Raw genomic sequence first — 17,718 nt, forward strand, 5'->3', positions numbered from 1 at the left:
AATATCCGGTCGGGTACTATTAGCAAGATACATCAGTGCACCAATGGCACTTAGATAAGGAACCTCGGGTCCCAAAATCTTTTCACCTTCCTCCCTTGGTCTGAAAGGATCTTTCTCAACTTCCAAAGATCTAACAACCATGGAGGTTTTACATGGGTAAGCTTTATCCATATTGAATTTCTTTAACATTTTCTGGATATAGGCAGCTTGATATACAAAAATTCCAGATGAAAAATGCTCAAGTTGTAAACCTAAGCAAAACTTGGTTTGACCCCAGTCTTTCATTTCAAACTCCACCTTCAAATGATGACGTGCTTCATTAATGTCATGTTCATTACCAATGATATTTATATCATCAACGTATACAGATACAATGCAAAAACCCGTTATGGATTTCTTAATGAAGACACACGGGCAATCATCATTATTTGTGTATCCCTTATGTTTAAGGAATTCACTTAACCGATTGTACCACATTCGGCCCGATTGTTTTAAGCCATATAACGACTTCTGCAACTTAACACAAAACATGTTGTGATTTGCCTCAGGATTTGGTATACTAATTCCATCAGGAACTTTCATGTATATCTCAGAATCCAATGACCCATATAAATATGCGGTCACCACGTCCATCAACTGCATAGACAGACGATTTTGTACTGCCAAAGATATTAAATATTGGAAAGTTACGCCACTCATGACTGGAGAATAAGTTTCGTTGAAATCAACGCCAGGCCTTTGCGTGAAGCCTTGTGCTACTAGCCTTGCTTTATATCTCACCACTTCATTGTTTTCATTCCGTTTCTGGACGAAAACCCATTTATATCCAACAGGATGGACACCAGGAGGTGTTGGCAATACGGCCAAAAACACTTCCCGTTTTGTGAGCGAGGCTATCTCTGTTTCTATTGCATCCTTCCACTTATTCCAGTCCGAGCGCTTCTTGCACTCTACCATGGATTTTGGATCTGGATCATTTTGAAGGATTTCAGCAATTTGTTCAGAGAAAAAGATGTCGACAGTTGTAGCATTTCGATCATAAGACTATCCAGTCTCTATATAATTAATAGTAATTTCATCAACCCTTAATAGATCATCATGATTTCCCAAAATAATAGATTTAGGGCCTTCCGATGTCCCAGCCTTAGTATTTATGCGCATGACTAGGCTAGGAATCAAATCAAATCTTTCTAGAAGATATTGATTAGTAACAAGGTGATTCACATCAACAGATAGTTGATCTTCGTTTACCACTTTCTTTTGTTTCTTATCTTGCACCTTGGAATTGCCTCTCCCCCTCTTGCTTCCAAGAGGGATAATTTGAGTGGTTTTATTTGGTACCTCCACTTTTTTGGCACATTCCTTGCAGGATAGAAAGATTTAACAACACCTTTATAGTTGGTAAACGCATCTGGCAGATTGTTTGCAATGTTTTGCAAATCTATAAGTCTCTGAACTTGATGTTCAGTTTCCATAGTACGTGGATCAGAATAGAAAATGCCTTCCGCATTCCAATTAATTTCCCGGCATTTATTTTTATGGTACAAATCTCCCCCTAATGCCGGAAAATGATCCTCGTTGAAAATACAATCAGCGAACCGAGCCGTAAATAGATCCCCAGTGAGGGGTTCTGTATACTTAATGATCGACGGAGATGTAAATCCCACATAGATCCTCAATTTTCTGTGTGGCCCCATAGAGGTACGCTGAGGTGGTGAGATGGGTACATAAACAGCACACCCAAACTTACACAAATGGGAAATACTTGGTGGATTTCCACGTACTAATTGCAAAGGGGAATTTTCATGATATGCAGTCGGTCGTAGTTGGATTAATTCAGCAGCGTGCAGAACTGCATGTCCCCAACACGAAGTAGGCAACTTGCAATTCATCAACATTGGTCTAGCAATGAGTTTAATTCTCTTTATCAATAATTCAGCCAAACCATTTTGAGTGTGTACATAAGGTACAGAATGTTGAACCTCAATTCCCGTTGCCATACAATAATCATTAAAGGCATGGGATGAAAATTCAGCAGCATTGTCCATTCGAATTGATTGAATTCGATGTTTAGGATAATGCGCTTTCAACTTTATTAGTTGGGACAATATTTTGGCAAAAGCATGGTTGCATGTCGATAATAATGACACATGAGACCATCTTGTAGATGCATCTATCAGAACCATGAAATACCTAAAAGGTCCACATATTGGCTGAATTGAACCACAAATATCTCCTTGGATTCTCTCAAGGAATTCTAGTGGTTCAGCTCTGATTTTAAGAGTTGATGGCCTTAAAATCAATTTCCCTGATGCACATGTAGTGCATATGAAATCCGAAGATTGTGGGAACTTTGCTTTATGCAAATTATGACCAAATGAATTGCAGATAATTTTTCTCATCATCCCTATTCTAGGGTGACCTAGTCTATCATGCCATGTCTGGAATGAATTAACATTTTGAAAATTTACCTTATATGCAACATTAGATATAGGTTTTATGTATGTATAGTACAATCCAGATTCGAGGGAGGGAATTTTCTCACAAACTTGTTTGCTAGATCCAGTAAGTCTAGTGAAGAAAATGAATTCTTCTTTGTTATCTACATGTGTTTCAACATGAAGACCATTCTTATGGATATCTTTATAGCTTAACAAGGTACGAGTTGATTCTGGATACAATAATGCATCCTCTATCGTTAATTGCGTACCCATAGGGAGAATAATAGTAGCTCTACTCGAGCCAACTATTAGAGCATCACGTCCAGCGATGGTCATAACATTTCCTTCTCTTTTCCTAAGAGTCTGGAAATATTTCATCTCCCTAAGAATAGTGTTTGTGGTTCCACTATCTACAAGACATAATTCCTCCTCAGGATTGACATCAGAAGACATCTATAGTAAAATAAGAATGTAATTAAAATTTCTTATTGAACATATAGAATCACATACATAAACACAATGTATTACAATACCAACATATGAGTATGACATTACAATACATATTTATTCTCACAATACTCCCATCACTAACAAGTATGTACAACTCAAAGAACATAGAGTTTGCACAACTTAAATTATTACAACACTTGATTTGCTTAACATAATAATTAAACAGATATCAACTACGGATTGAGATCTTCAGTTGAAGTTTCCATACATGTCATTTGAGTTGAACTCCACGATCATGTCTTCCGTTCTTGGAAGCCTCTCATCCTTGTGAGCATTGTTGTTCTTTGGTTCCTCAAGAGCCTTGCTTGAACAACCCACTTCCTTTATAGCCTCAGAAGCAAGATTGAAATGAGCTTCATATCTTGTCTCTTTATCTTTGCCTTGCTTTGCTTCCTTTAAGGACTTTTGGTAAAGTGCAACCAAGTGCTTAGGAGTACGACAATCCTTTGCAAAATGGTTGAAAGTACCACACCGATGACATTTAGTGTTATTTTTGGACTTAGCCTCGCCATTTTGCTTATTTTTAGCATTTGGCTTTTGCTTTTTGTTGAACTTGCGCTTGCCAGGCTTGTTCTTTGGATCATCAGAAGAAGATCCTTTGAACCTTTTATTATTCTTAACTTTTTTCTGTACATTATGAACTTCAGGAAGAGGTGCTGCACCAGTGGGGTGCTTGTGATGATTCTTCATAAGAAGCTCATCATGTTTCTCAGCCTGAGTTAATGTATGAATAAGTTGAGAATACATAGTGTAATTACTAGCCCGATATTGCTGCTGCAAGACTCGGTCAGCGGGAAGCATGGTGGATAGAGTCTTCTCTATCTTATCGGCATCCGTTGGCTCTTTCTCACAGAATTTCAACTTTGAGCAAATTTTATGAACGGCATGATTATAATCAGCAACAGACTTAAAGTCCTGCAAACGCAAGTGGTTCCACTCATGATTAGCCTCAGGCCAAATGAGTACCTTTTGCTAATCATAACACTCCTTAAGAGCAAGCCACAAAGTACGGGGATTCTCTTCCAGAAGGTACTCTTGTTTGAGATCCTTATGGATATAATATCTTAAAATCATTAAGGCCCCGAACTTCTTTTGCTCATCAAGCTCCTCCCCCTCAATGGGTTCATTTATATATGCCAAAAGTCCACGGGATGCAAAGTTTATTTTGATATCCGAAGCCCAAGTAGGGTAATTGTGGCCATCTAAGGCAAGTTCATCGAACTCCTTAGCTAAGGCCATAGCCTACAAAGTAGGACCATTTGATTCATTAGACTTACACGTGGTAAATTAAAATTCAAATGGTAAAGCAATGTTGTAATAAATGCAAATTAATTTAAATGACATAACTCATCATGATTAAGACAATCTAAGGTAGACAAATAAACATGTAAACCTCAATCATAACTCTCATCAATTGACTATATATGGTTAGATAATCTCAAATGCCAAAGGACATAGAGTAGATCTTAATAGTAGGCAAATAATTTGCTGCCTAAGCACGGTCTCAAGGCTGAATAATTCATTTTTGAATTAGACGCAGCCAATGCTTAAGACTCTACTACACCATGTATAGTACAAATTAATGATTAAACAATGGTAATCACTATAATAGTGTAAGCCATAAATTTTCTTTAGTCTTAATCTTTTATTTTGAGAACAAAACATTATATAGGCAATCATCTAGTCCAATGAACATGATGTAGACCTTTAGTAATAAGTGAATAAATCACAGCCATGGCACGGTTTCTGGGCAAAATAATCCAAAAAGGATTAAATGCAGCCTTTGCTTGGACTCTATTACCTAATGCTTTCATCTCAAAATAATAGAGATATGCATAAAATAATTGCCACAAGTCATCAGTAATTATAAACTAATGAGAACAGCGTTAAGATGGAGTATGTGATTTTAAAAAAAAATCGCAATAACGAAATAAGTATGAAAGTGCAAAAGAATAACACGAACATACTTGCATTCTATATTAGAATTCGAAATTGCATAGGTACAATGTAAACAAACACATTTGTACATTCACATAAACATCAGATGTCTAATCTCACAAGAACATAGACACTAATACTAATGAATAGCAGTAATTAACAAAGTCTAAACACAAGGATTAAAGACTAAAACTACTGAAATTTACGAATTCGGAAATAAAATAGATAAATGATAAATGGCTTCTGGCCACTGCAGCCAGCCCAGCAAGAACCAGCAGCAGCCGGCCCAGCTAGGACCAACAGCACAGCCGGCGCTGGGGCAGGCCGCAAGCTGGGCCACGCCCTCCTCCTCTCCCTCCATCGCGCCCTCTGCAGCCGATGACGAGCGCCGGCGCAGATCGGGGAGGAGCCCGCACGTCGGCCCCAAATCAGTCGATGGCGACCAAGACAGAGGCCAGCGGCTCCCCCTCCCCCTCTGGTAGAAGTTCAAGCGGAAGGAGGGGCATGCCCCCCCAAGGAGGAGGAAGCGCCACCACCGCCGTTCGCGCGTGGACTAGCGTGCCCGTTCTCCAGCGCCGGGACGCGTCCGTTCGCGCGAGGACTCGCCTGCGCGCGTGCGGATGGGCCATGCGGCACAGAGATCCAGGTCGGACGCATGGTCGGGCTCACCGCCTGGTTGGCGATGTTCACTGCCGGAGGAGTGGACGGAGGTGGTGGAGGAGGAGCCTGTAGGGCCGGATCTAGGATCTCGCCGGCCTCCCTGGAGAAGAGTCGGAGCGGTGCCGTGGACCTACGCGCAGCGAGGGTCGCACAAGGCCGTGGCGTCGTCGGAGACAGAGTCGCGGCTGTGGCGGTTCCGTTGGCCAACGGGGTCGCAGCTGCAGTAGCCGACCCTGTCGCCGGTGGAGGTGAAGCCGCCGGAGCCGAAGACGATGGGCCCGCACCGGTCGAGGAAGAAGGTCCGGCGACTGGTGGCATGGCGGCGAGCGCAACTGGTACCCAGTCGGAGGATCCCGGCGCCATGTTCGGCCATGGTGGGTGGTATGGAGCCACGCCATGGCCCGAACTCCAGGACGCAGGGACTATAACCGCTGCTTGGGTTGGCGCCACGGGAGCAGATGCTCCGTGATGACCACGGCGTCGGCGACGAGCAGGGCCCTCCCTGGCTCCCCCACGTTCCTCCCCAAGGAGGTTGCGCAGGGCGTTGAGGAGGGAATCACGGATGTTGTCGTTGTCGAAGGGGACTCCAATGCGGCGCGCGTGGTAGTACACCATGAAGACGAGGCGCAGAATGAGTGCTGCAGAAGGTACGTAGGGCATTGGTGGCATCGTGTACCTTGATCGATCCAGCGATCTCCTGTCTTCACGAAGTCCTTCAGGCACTGTTCCTGGCCTTCTCGCTCAGCGGTAGAACGCTGATAACGTGTTGTAGTATTGTATTACGAACAGTAGAAAGTAGAGAGGAACAGTAAAAGTGAAGGTGTGTCACTTTAGTGATGAACAGTACATAGATATATACATGCCCACGATGGGGCAGTTCCAGTGAACGTGGGAGAGCCCCGCTCCCATGTCCCGTCCGTCCGACGCCTTTCAGTGTCATGGTAACTGCAATTAGCAGTTGCTAATTGCCCACTAATTGATTATTAGGAATATTAGAATATTCTTAACAGTGTGTGCATTTCTTGTCGCCTGGCTCTCCGCCTCTCCCTGTCCGCGCGAGAGGACACGTGGGCCCGGTTCCTCCCAGCGCTTGCTACGCTCGCCGCCGCCAAGTCGGATCTCGCCAGCGCGCTGTCTATCCATCCAGAATTCGCCACTCCCCCCTCACGCAACCACCGCCGAGTGCCAGTGACCTAGCCGGCACCCAGGATGACAGGATCTCGTCCACCGCCTCCACTCCGGCCGCCTTGCCGCCCACGTTCCTCCCCGATGAGCACGCATTCGGCACTCGCGGAGTCCAAGCGCCGCCTCGGGCCGCCCCGACGACGCGCTCGCCTTCACCGACCTACATCCTAACTACCCGCCCGTGCCGGCCCGGCGTCCGCTATGGCCGCTCCTCTACCTGCTCGACTCGCTCTCCTCGCAGCGCCCCTAAAGATGTGGCCGTTTTGCACACGGCCGGCCGCCGGCGTGCTCCGCCACTTCGCCCCGCCGCCGCAGCCTTCGGCTTCCACTACTGGCCGGAACGCGTGCCTCTGCCGGTGCTTCCACCAGATTCTCGACGGAATGCCTGTCACAGTACTGAATGTAAGTTTTTCACTAAACCATTAAGACCCTCTTTGTATTCCCTTTGTATTGATTGTAGTGTTCAAATTACAAGTATACTCAGGTCCAATAACCTGTACAATGTATTTTTCTTGTTTGAATTGAAATATATACAGTTGCCCTGAATATGATGGATGTTCAGAAGTACATTCCTTTCGTTGTAATCACTTGTGTTGTGATAGCTGTTGTTTGTCGGATGGCAGTGTTAAAAGATATGAATTTTTCTCTGCTTGCTGAATGCTTCTGTGAGAAAAAATAAGCAACGGCGACCGTGCCAGCGCCATTTGTGCCGGGATCCGGCGGGTGGAGATCGTCCATGGGAATATGTTAGCAACAGCAGCTGGCCAGTTGAGGACCTTTGCTTCTTCCAGCAACGAAAATATTTTAAAAAAAATCTCGTAAGGCATTCTCGATAGTTGTCTCAAAACTTCAAGGAGTGAATGGACCTAATTCTGCCCATGTCCTACTGGCTTATGGGTCTGTAGTGAAAACATCTTTTGATTAACTTTTGGTTTGGTATGGTTAAGATATTAATTTTGGCATTTCTCAAGATGGAGTTCTCTTGCCAAATATTCAAACCGCCATGACAAAGAATGATCGATCTGTGAAATAGCAATGTATAGTGAGAATGCTCATTAGTTATATTGAAAATTTTATCTTGCTTCTTCACTTCACCTTCTCTTTGATGATAACACCTTTAATTTTTTTAGTGGCTAATAGCCTGTTCGTTTTGGCTTATTTGCTCGTATCTGGCTTATAATCCACAGCTTGAACAGTATTTTTCTCTCACACCAAACCAGCCAGCAGTACTTTCAGCCATGGCTTATAAGCCAATTCAGCCGAAACGAACAGGCTACTCAGCTACTCGCTTGTGCTCTAAATTTGTGCAATTCTTAAATGGGCGAAGCATGGATGCACCTTTTGACTTTTATTAATAAGTCTCAAACGAAATGTGGGAGCTATACTCTTGGGCTGAATCTCGATTTTTTTTTTCTCTTGTAGAAACGGTCACTGCTCTTGACTGAGCCAATGCTGATGATGTGATCCTTCCTCTTCCAAAGCTCCATACACAGGAAAAGAAAACGAAACATGGTGTAATAAAACCCAGTGTTGATATTGAGCCTGAGATTCATAGTGATCTCACCACTACAAAGATCTATTCATAAAACAGGTAAATAATCTATTGGTAGTTATTTATTCTTTTTCTGTACAGCATAGTAAAGAATCACATCAGTCTGGTGGTTGCTGGGATGTGACTATTAGTTTAAGGTATGTCATTTTGGTTTAGTGCTGTACTCAGAGCATGAGATCCTAGACCATATTCCCCCTCAGAGATTAGTTTTGTTTCTAAAATTATGCTGGAGTAGAATTTATAACGATAAATATACATGGAGCCTGACCTATGGACTGCAGCGATGTAAGATTTTTAAAAAAAAACAAGAACAACACTACAACTGAGCATGTTACATGCATCTACTTTATCTTGTGTCACTTTTGCATCTCATCTCAAATTTATTTTAATAATCCATGGGGCCTGTACTATTTAGGAGCTATACTATTTAGAATCTTCTGTGTGCTCACCACCGATTTGTTCAGTTTCATTCTATTTTATTTGCTCTGATTGGGGATTGATATATTTTTGCAGGAGCTTTGCCCTACTATTGATTTGTTCAGTTTCAAGGTTTATTGCCTCTTTGAGTTCACCCTGCATCTGAAATAGCAAGCCGTCCCTCAAGTTTAATTCAATCTTGGTTAGGTACACACTACATGTCTGAAATCAGAACCTTTATCTGTCTGAATAAAATCTGACAATGCGTTTATAACCTGGCCCTGCCATGCTTATAGTTGTAGTTGCTGCCATTATGGTTAACATTCTATGATTCCTGGCATCAATTATTCCAAGTAGTTTTGTGCTTCTCTGTTGGAATGGCCTCACACACACAGGGAAGCCTGAAGGGCGGGCCTGGTGCAAGCGGTAGAGTCTTACCGCCTGTGACCGGAAGGTCCCGGGTTCGAGTCGTGGTCTCCTCGCATTGCACAGGCAAGGGTAAGGCTTGCCACTGACACCCTTCCCCAGACCCCGCACAGAGCGGGAGCTCTCTGCACTGGGTACGCCCTTTACCTAATTGGTAAGTAGAAAAGGTATTTCAGTTAATAGTTAGTCTACTTGACAATTGCTCGTGGTGGAAAAATGATATCCTGCACCAGTTGTTCACTGGCTCATTACTTGGTACGTATTTGCACTAGAACATGCAGTAAACAGTGGTTATTTCTGCAGTTATGGAACATGCACTGCATCTCTATAAGATGAAATATCCAGGCTTCAAATATTTGAGAAAATAGTAGTACACTTATCAGCTTTTAATTATGCCTTTTATTTAATCATGTCTGCATCTCTACGCTTTTGAGTTGCCCTCCAAACAAATTATAATGAATAGCTTAAATGTTAAGTATCTGGGTTCTTAAATATTTTGCACATATCATCTCGTCAGGCTCTTAATAAATCTTCAAAAGAGGCAATGGAGAAGATCTGGGCTTCAGAAGGAACTATTATTTGTGAAAGGTCTTCAGTGTGCAGGATACAGATGCCAAGTGAATATGATTGAATCAATTTTAGTTTATGCTAGTATTTCTTTGCAAGACTGAAGCAAAATATGACTAGAAGCAAAATTGTTTCTTCTACGTGCTGTGGCGCAATGTCCAACCAGGTTTGAGAGGCCACGTGCCACCATGCAAGGGACAAAAACATTGAATAATTGTTGGTAGCTGCAAGTACATATGCTGATATGCCTGTGCATATGCGAATTACTTTTTCAGTGATTTTCAAGCGGATTGTCACAATCTGGATTGTTGGACCAAATTTTGTTGTACTGGAACATAACTTACATAGACTCAATTTCTATATCTGTTGCCATGTGTGAAGATCACTCTTGCCCATCAATTAGTTCCACTCTTCGTATAGTATTTATATTTTTCTCTGAATCTATAGGTCATCAGTTGGGTTCAGTTCAGTGAAATTTTAGTATAGTACCTATACGATGATGCTCCTTTTCAATCCATTTATTATTAATATCCACCGGAGCATATGGATCAAGCAGATAATTCAAACTGGATTATTTGGTGTCCCTCTTCGTGTTGCAAGGATCGATGGGTCAACCATCCCCCTTTTAAGTACTAAAAGAGTGAACAGATTCGGTGCTTGTTGGAAAGTGGGAGGAATAATGCAAAGTACTTCTCCAAGTATTTGCAGAAGCGTAACCAGACTCCCAAGTGGGCTAGTCTCTATATGCCTTGAATCAACCACAACTAAAAAGAACAAAACATGGATATTTTTTTGTGCGACATTCCAACGTGGGTCCATAGTTCTGCCTGCTGCGATATAGCACCCGTCACTCCTACGCCCGTCCTTGCGAAGGAAACAAACCTCGCTCCCGTGGTATCAAAAGGAAACAACTATGAAAAGAACGTGCAATCGTGATCATAGGAAAAAATTCCTGCCCGGCTCCACGAAATCACGACACCTCCTGTTCCACCTTCCTAAATCCCTCACCCTCTCGCTCTCCTCCAATCACGCGATTCCCGGTCGCGGCGCACGCGATCTCCTCCAATCACGCGAGCATCTCCTCCACCTACGCTCGACCGCTTCAAGTGAATCCCCCAGCCGGGCATAGCGAGGCGCAGCCGCGTCGCCCCTCCCTCCATCCGCTGGCCAGCGGGCACCTCCTCCCTCTCCTCGGCCGCCGGCTGCAGCCACGGCTCCCACAACTAAAAAGAACAAAATGTTGACATTTTTTTATGCAACATTCCAACGTAGGTCCATAGTTCTGTCTACTGCGATCCAGCACCCGTCGCTCCTACGCCCGTCCTTGCGAAGGAAACAAACCTCGCTCCCGTGGTTTCAAAAGGAAACAACTATGAAAAGAACTGCAATCGTGATCATCGGAAAAAAAATCCCGCCCGGCTCCACGAAATCACGACACCTCCTGTTCCACCTTCCTAAATCCCTCACCCTCTCACTCTCCTCCAATCACGTGATTCCCCGTCGCGGCGCGCACGATCTCCTCCAATCATGCGAGCATCTCCTCCACCTACGCTCGACCGCCTCAAGTGAATCCCCAAACCGGGCACAGCGAGGCGCAGCCGCGTCGCCCCTCCCTCCATCCGCTGGCCAGCGGGTGCCTCCTCCATCTCCTCGGTCGCCGGCTGCAGCCACGGCCTGTTCGACCACGACCCAGCGTAGATCTGGGACCGGTGCGTGCCGCCACGGCCCGCTCCTACCGGCCTACCCGCCAACGTGTAAGGTCAAGATGGCGGACTAGAGGGGGATGAATAGTTCTTTCTAAAATTAATCGCGTCGGCTAACCGAAACAAGCGCGGAATTAAAACTATCGGTCTAGCCAAGACTACACCCCTTTATTTATGTTCTCTATCACCTTCCAAAGATACTAATTAAGCAACAAAAGTGTCGGGCTAGCTAGAGCTCACCTATGCAACTAGTACTTCAAGCAACATGGGAGCTCCTACACAAGCTAGTAAGCAAAAGCACAAAGCCACCTAAGCTCACTAGCAATGCTCAATAACAAGGCAACTAATGCCAAATTAGAGAGCGCAATTACTTAGCTACACAAACTAAGCAATGTGACTAATAAGGTTACACAAACCAAATTAGCCACGCAAGGGAGCTACTTCTATGCTACACAAGCAAGAAGGTAACTAGTAAGCTACACAAGCTAACTAATTACAAGAGCAACTACACAAGCATAATGTATATGAAATATAAATACAAGCTTGTGAAAGGGGATTGCAAACCAACGGGAAGAACAAGGTTGACACGGTGATTTTTCTCCCGAGGTTCATGTGCTTGCCAACACGCTAGTCCCCGTTGTGTCGACCGCTCACTTGGTGGTTCGGCAGCTAATTGGCATCACCCGCCAAGCCCGCACGTCGGGCACCGCAAGAACCTACCCCAAAAGTGAGGGTAGCTCAATGACACGCTTTACTAGAGTTGCTCTTCGTAGCTCCCGCGGGGCGAGCACAATGCCCCTCACAAAGCTCTTCTCCGGAGCACCGCACAAGCTTCTTTCGGGCTTCGACGGAGACCACCACCAAGCCGTCTAGGAGGTGGTAACCTCCAAGAGTAATAAGCACCACCAGCTTGCAACTCGATCACCTAGTGCCTCTCGATGCAACCTCACGATGCAATCGCACTAGAATCGCTCACTCACACAATCGGATGATCACTATCAAGCATATATGAGATGGAGGGCTCCCAAGCACTCTCAAGCATGGACACCAAGTCCCCCAAGGTGCTCAGCACCAGCCATGGCCGAGGCCACCTTCTATTTATAGCCCCACGGGCGAAACTAGCCGTTACCCCTTTACTGGGCAAAACACGGGGTGACCGGACGCTCCGGTCAGTTCGATCGGACGCAGGACCCTAGCGTCCGGTCGCCGATACTTGCCATGTGTCATCGGCTTCAAACATCGATCGCCCAATCTCAATGGTCAAGTGATGACCGGACGTGGCTGCTCAAACTGACCAGACGCAGCAACCCCAGCGTCTGGTCGTTTCTAGTAAGGTACCAGTCACGACCGGACGCGTCCGGTCGGTCACGATCGAATGCAGCATCAGCGTCCGGTCCTTCTCCACCTTCTCTATGTCGCCCATGTCACCGTACGTCAGCCTAACCGGACGCACCCTGCCAGCATCCGATCATGTTCAGCGCCAGCGTCTGGTCGAAGACCGACGCCAGCACGCTCTCTGCCTCCACTGATCAGATGCAAGACCCCAGCGTCCGGTCACCACGTGACCAGCGTCCGGTCCACTCTGTGAGACCCTGTCTTTTCTGTATAGGGCGCCGGTGGAGTTCCTAACCCTTCTCGCCTCTGTTTCATTGTCGAGTTGATCCATATCAACTCCAACTTCATCTTCTTTATAAATGTGACAACACCACCAAGTGTACACAATCATGTGTATGTGTGTTAGCATTTTCACAATCATTTTCCAAAGGATTAGCCACTCAACTTGCCACGGCACTCAATCCTAGCGACGATGCAAAGTTAGATCACTCGAGTGGCACTAGATGACCAATATACAAACAAGTTTGCCCCTCTTGATAGTATGGTCATCTATCCTAAACCTGGTCACCAACTTCTCTACACACCTATGACCGGTGAAATGAAATGCCCTAAGTTATACCTTTGCCTTACGCATTCCATTCCATCTCCTCCAATGTCGATGCAACACATGCACCAACATGATCAACAATGATACGATCCACTTTATATCATCATGTGATCATATTGGTTCATCGATCTTGACTTCACTTGCTTTTCATCGTTGCCTTCGTCCATTGGCACCAAGTCTTGCTCAAGCTTCACCGCCACGTGGTCCATCGCTCCAAAGCCTCCGACTTGCCCTTCACGCTTGCAACCGGTCCATCAAGCCAAGTCTTGTCTTGATCTTCTCCACCTTGATCACATGACTCAATGTCATGTCTCATGTGCAATAAGCTCCTTCATCATCACATGTGTGAGCCTTGCAACATCTCCAAGCCATTTTCACCTTCATGGCATATGTTGCTCACACATATGTACCTGTGGACTAATCACCTGTGTATCTCACATAAACACAATTAGTCCACCTAGGTTGTCACTCAATTAACAAAACCACACAAGGACCTTTCAATCTCCCCCTTTTTGATAATTGATGACAACTCTGCAAAGATATGGAAATTAAGCTCTTTTGGATTCATGTTGCTTGCCCAAGCAATTTTACCATGTGTAAATGATTTGGGACAAGTACCACAAACCCGAAATGGTAGTATTATCTCCCACTACATATGTGCTAGAGTGTTTGTTTTGAAGTTCGCACATATGCATAGATTCGAAATGTGGGAGAGTAATTACTACCAAATGATGCTAAGGTGTATAGAGTAAACCTTTGAAGTGTGATACCAATTGAAGTTGCACTTTTAAGTTCATCCTTAGCACCATGGTTAGCTAGATATCACTTGGAAATAAAATCACTAAATACCTCGTGAGATCAACATTAAAACCAAGGTACTAGCATTACTTGAAAAGCATTCCAAGTGTCTAGCTATCATCCTATGCATGCTAGTTTTTATTTCATCAATCAATTTCTACAACTAGCATACATCACACAAGCATACATATTGAATTTAAGAACTTATGCAATGCAAGCAAGCACATGAATATGCACATAACAAATGCACTCAATCAAAGTTCATGAGCTTGCTCCCCCTATTTGTGTGCTTCTCTTGTCCAAGAATTTTGATCCATCTCTTTTCTTCAATATTGCTCCCTCATTGTCTCCATCTCTTTTCTTCAATGTTGCTCCCTCATTGTCTACGTCCATGTCCTACCTCTACTTCTTTGAGCTTTTATATCTTATCTCTCCCCCTTGTACAATCTTAATCTCAAAGCTTTTATATCTTTGTACAATCTCTCCTCCTTTGTCATCAATTTCCATAAAAGGTGTGCTTCTCATTGATGCAAAGGTATGCATTTGGGGTAGATGGTTGAGGCTTGAATCTTGTATTTTTTTATGGACATCACTTAATTGTTGGAATGACACCACTTGTAGATACCACTTGTAACTTGTACTACTTGTATCTTGTGTAGGGCTTCTTGAGATACCACACATAGAATCTTTGATCTTGATATCAATTTGTGTGACACCTCCCCCTATGTGATAGCATGGGTCATCCAATCGATACACTTGAGCTCTTGTAGGTGAGGGATGCATTCTTCATTTGATGATCACTTAAAGTTGAGGATCACTTGTGGAATCATCGTCTTGCATGATTGATACCACGTGTAGATGTGATACCACTTGAAAGAATTTTCTAGCATGGAACCACTTGTTGGATTTGTCAATTTTGACCATTTCTTGAACATTTGCTATCTTCATGAATACCACTTACAGGATATTACTTGTGGGTTGATCTAGACATTACTTGTGAATTCTTGATGAAATACTTGAGTCTAGATACCACTTAGAACAAACAAACTATATATCCATTTGCATTGTTGTCTTGTGCTTGTACTCTTATCACTTATCATGAGCTTCTAAATTGACTTGAACTAAATTGATTTGCCTAAGCTTCCAAGTCCGGTTTGAACCAATGACAAGCTTCTTCACACCTCTTGTAAGGGTTATCTTGCCAATGTTGTACTTGTCACTTGTTGGCAATCCAAATTAAATCAAGTACTTGGGTTCACTAGCTCATGAACAAATTCATATACTAACCACTAGATCAAGTAATCATTCAAGCAATAGTGATAGGTTATGAATTTAAACATTTTATTTGCTATGCATGATCCTATGAAACATGTACTATATGCACTAACCGCATACTAGTAAGGGATGAAATGATCATGCACATTACAATGATACATTTGCTATGTTGGAGTAGAGGATAGTCACATAGATTCCAATTCATTACTCCAATAGCAATGTGAAGTCCAATTATAAGCTTGGTGAAGACCAATAGATACCATTTTGAATTCTATTCTTCACCCATATGAAATGAATACCACTTATGATCAAGTGCACTTTCTTGTTGTGGTTGGCTTGCTTCTTCTTTTCATCTTAACTTGCATGAGAGCATCAATTTTAGAATACTACTTGAAATATCATGACTAGCTCTCTTTTGGGTGTTGCTTGCTTTTCTTGGTCAACCCTTTTGATTGCATTGATTAAGCATCTCTAATAATTCTCGGATCACCACTTCCATGTTAATCTTCCAAGTACCACACTTGGTTTACCTACTCATAGGTGGCAAGCCCCTACACTAGGGAGAAGTGACCTCTCTCTAAGAACCATTCTTGATACTCACTTGAAATAACTTGATTGATTGATCCAAGTGATGGACTTAACTTGATGAGTAATCTCGATTCCTTCTTTAAGTCATTTTCTTTCTACTTGTTTAAGTCCTTTTCTTTCTACCAAATGATTTCCAATAGTCACTAGAACTTAAACTTCAACTTTATCTTGAGTTTGATCTTGATCTTCCAATTTGAGTACTGAATGTGTGCAAAGTACACTCCACAATCAAATGGCCTTGTACTCTTTGCTTGTCATGCTTAAATACCATCTCAAAACCAAACTTAGGTACCTCAAACACTTATAAACATATTTTCAACTTGAGGACTTTTCAATCAAAGTGACTCTAGATCAATCCAATATTTGTCACTTTTCTGGCAGATTCTGTACCCTTCAAAGAAATAAGCATATCTCCCAAAGTACAAATCCAAATACCACGAAATTTTGTGAAGATGTGCTTCACTTAGTTATCTAGCAGCTATAAAAATTTGAGCTTCATTTGACTTCTAGATTGCTACCAGATTTCAATTATTTCACCACTGCTACATGCTGAAAACTGCTGCACTATAGCTGGCAAGTTTCATTCCAAAACTGAGGCATCTCTTATCCAATTCTCATGAAATTTGTACAGCACCTTATACCATAAGTCTAGAGTATGTACACCAATTTTTATACCAATCCAATAAGTTTTGATCACTCAAATATGGCTAAGATCACAGCTAGCTCAGATTTTGCAATAAAGGACAGATTTCAACAATTGAGCTATACTTCATCAAATATGAATCAAACTTGAAACTAACTTGTTTGAATACTTCCATAAGACATATATCCATTCAAACCACTTACTAAAAGTCATCTCATGAATTTATCCAACACAAATCAATCCAAACTTAATTACTAATCAAATTATCCATTCAAACATCTTATAGCAAGCAACATTACATATTTATCCAATTCAATCAACTTATATGCACCCAAATGAAATGATCAACAAGAGATATACCTTGGTTAGCTCATGATCATCCAACTAACAAGCTTCAACTCAACTTATTTTGCAAGCCATCAAATAATCTAATAAATCACCAACAACTTGAATTATAGCACTTGTATGTTGATAGCACTTGAACTTTACTCAATTTATCATGGCATTGGGTTTGGATGTGCACTAGGCTTCATATCTTGATTCAACATATGATGATCAATATGAGATTAACTGAATCAAGCCTTCAATGCCGATGGTACCTACAAACAATCATCCACTTTTTGATGGTACCCAAACAATTTTGGGTCCTCTCAAGTTAGGAGCAACATACTTAGGCAATACCTTAGTATGAGTAGTGGGATGTTTTGCAATAGAAACTATAAAGGTACCATTACCATCCTTCCTAAGCATAGAATCATCATCAATTGAAATAGGCTTAGGAGTGTTACCTAGGGGACATGAATGTGCCATGTGTCTCCTTTCCCGGCATGAGTAGCACTTTCTCTTTGCTTGAGCCTTTTCTTCCTTGCTCATGTAGTGCTTCTCATTGCCTTGACTCTCATGGATTGCTTGAGCCTTCTTCTCAAGCTTGGTAGGACACTCAGAGGCAAAGTGTCATATACTTCCACACTTGAAGCATTTGATGTGAGCATAATCTTTCTTCTCATCTTCATTCTTGCTCATCATCTTGGCATCTTGAGTTTGCATTGGATGCCTTGCCTTTCCACCCCTTC

At 43.0% G+C, this 17,718-nt stretch overlaps 1 protein-coding gene and 1 long non-coding RNA gene across 3 annotated transcripts; one reads left to right on the forward strand and one right to left on the reverse strand.

The window, feature by feature from the left end:
- Positions 1-5,375: 5,375 nt before the first annotated feature.
- LOC136505971 (classical arabinogalactan protein 9-like) lies at positions 5,376-6,218 on the reverse strand. The gene has a single exon (XM_066501101.1). It carries the CDS (start codon positions 6,216-6,218, stop codon positions 5,376-5,378), a length of 843 nt encoding a protein of 280 aa, XP_066357198.1.
- A 393-nt stretch (positions 6,219-6,611) lies between these two features.
- Positions 6,612-10,062, forward strand: LOC136505370 (uncharacterized). Of its 2 annotated transcripts, XR_010771182.1 has the most exons (4): positions 6,612-7,136; positions 8,157-8,325; positions 8,800-9,283; positions 9,647-10,062. It is a non-coding gene; the product is annotated as an uncharacterized lncRNA (long non-coding RNA). The 2 variants fall into 2 exon arrangements; XR_010771181.1 differs by having other exon boundaries at positions 8,800-10,062.
- Positions 10,063-17,718: the final 7,656 nt, after the last annotated feature.

This window comes from Miscanthus floridulus, chromosome 14 (assembly GCF_019320115.1).
Source record: "Miscanthus floridulus cultivar M001 chromosome 14, ASM1932011v1, whole genome shotgun sequence".
In the NCBI taxonomy this organism is placed as follows: Eukaryota; Viridiplantae; Streptophyta; class Magnoliopsida; order Poales; family Poaceae; genus Miscanthus; species Miscanthus floridulus.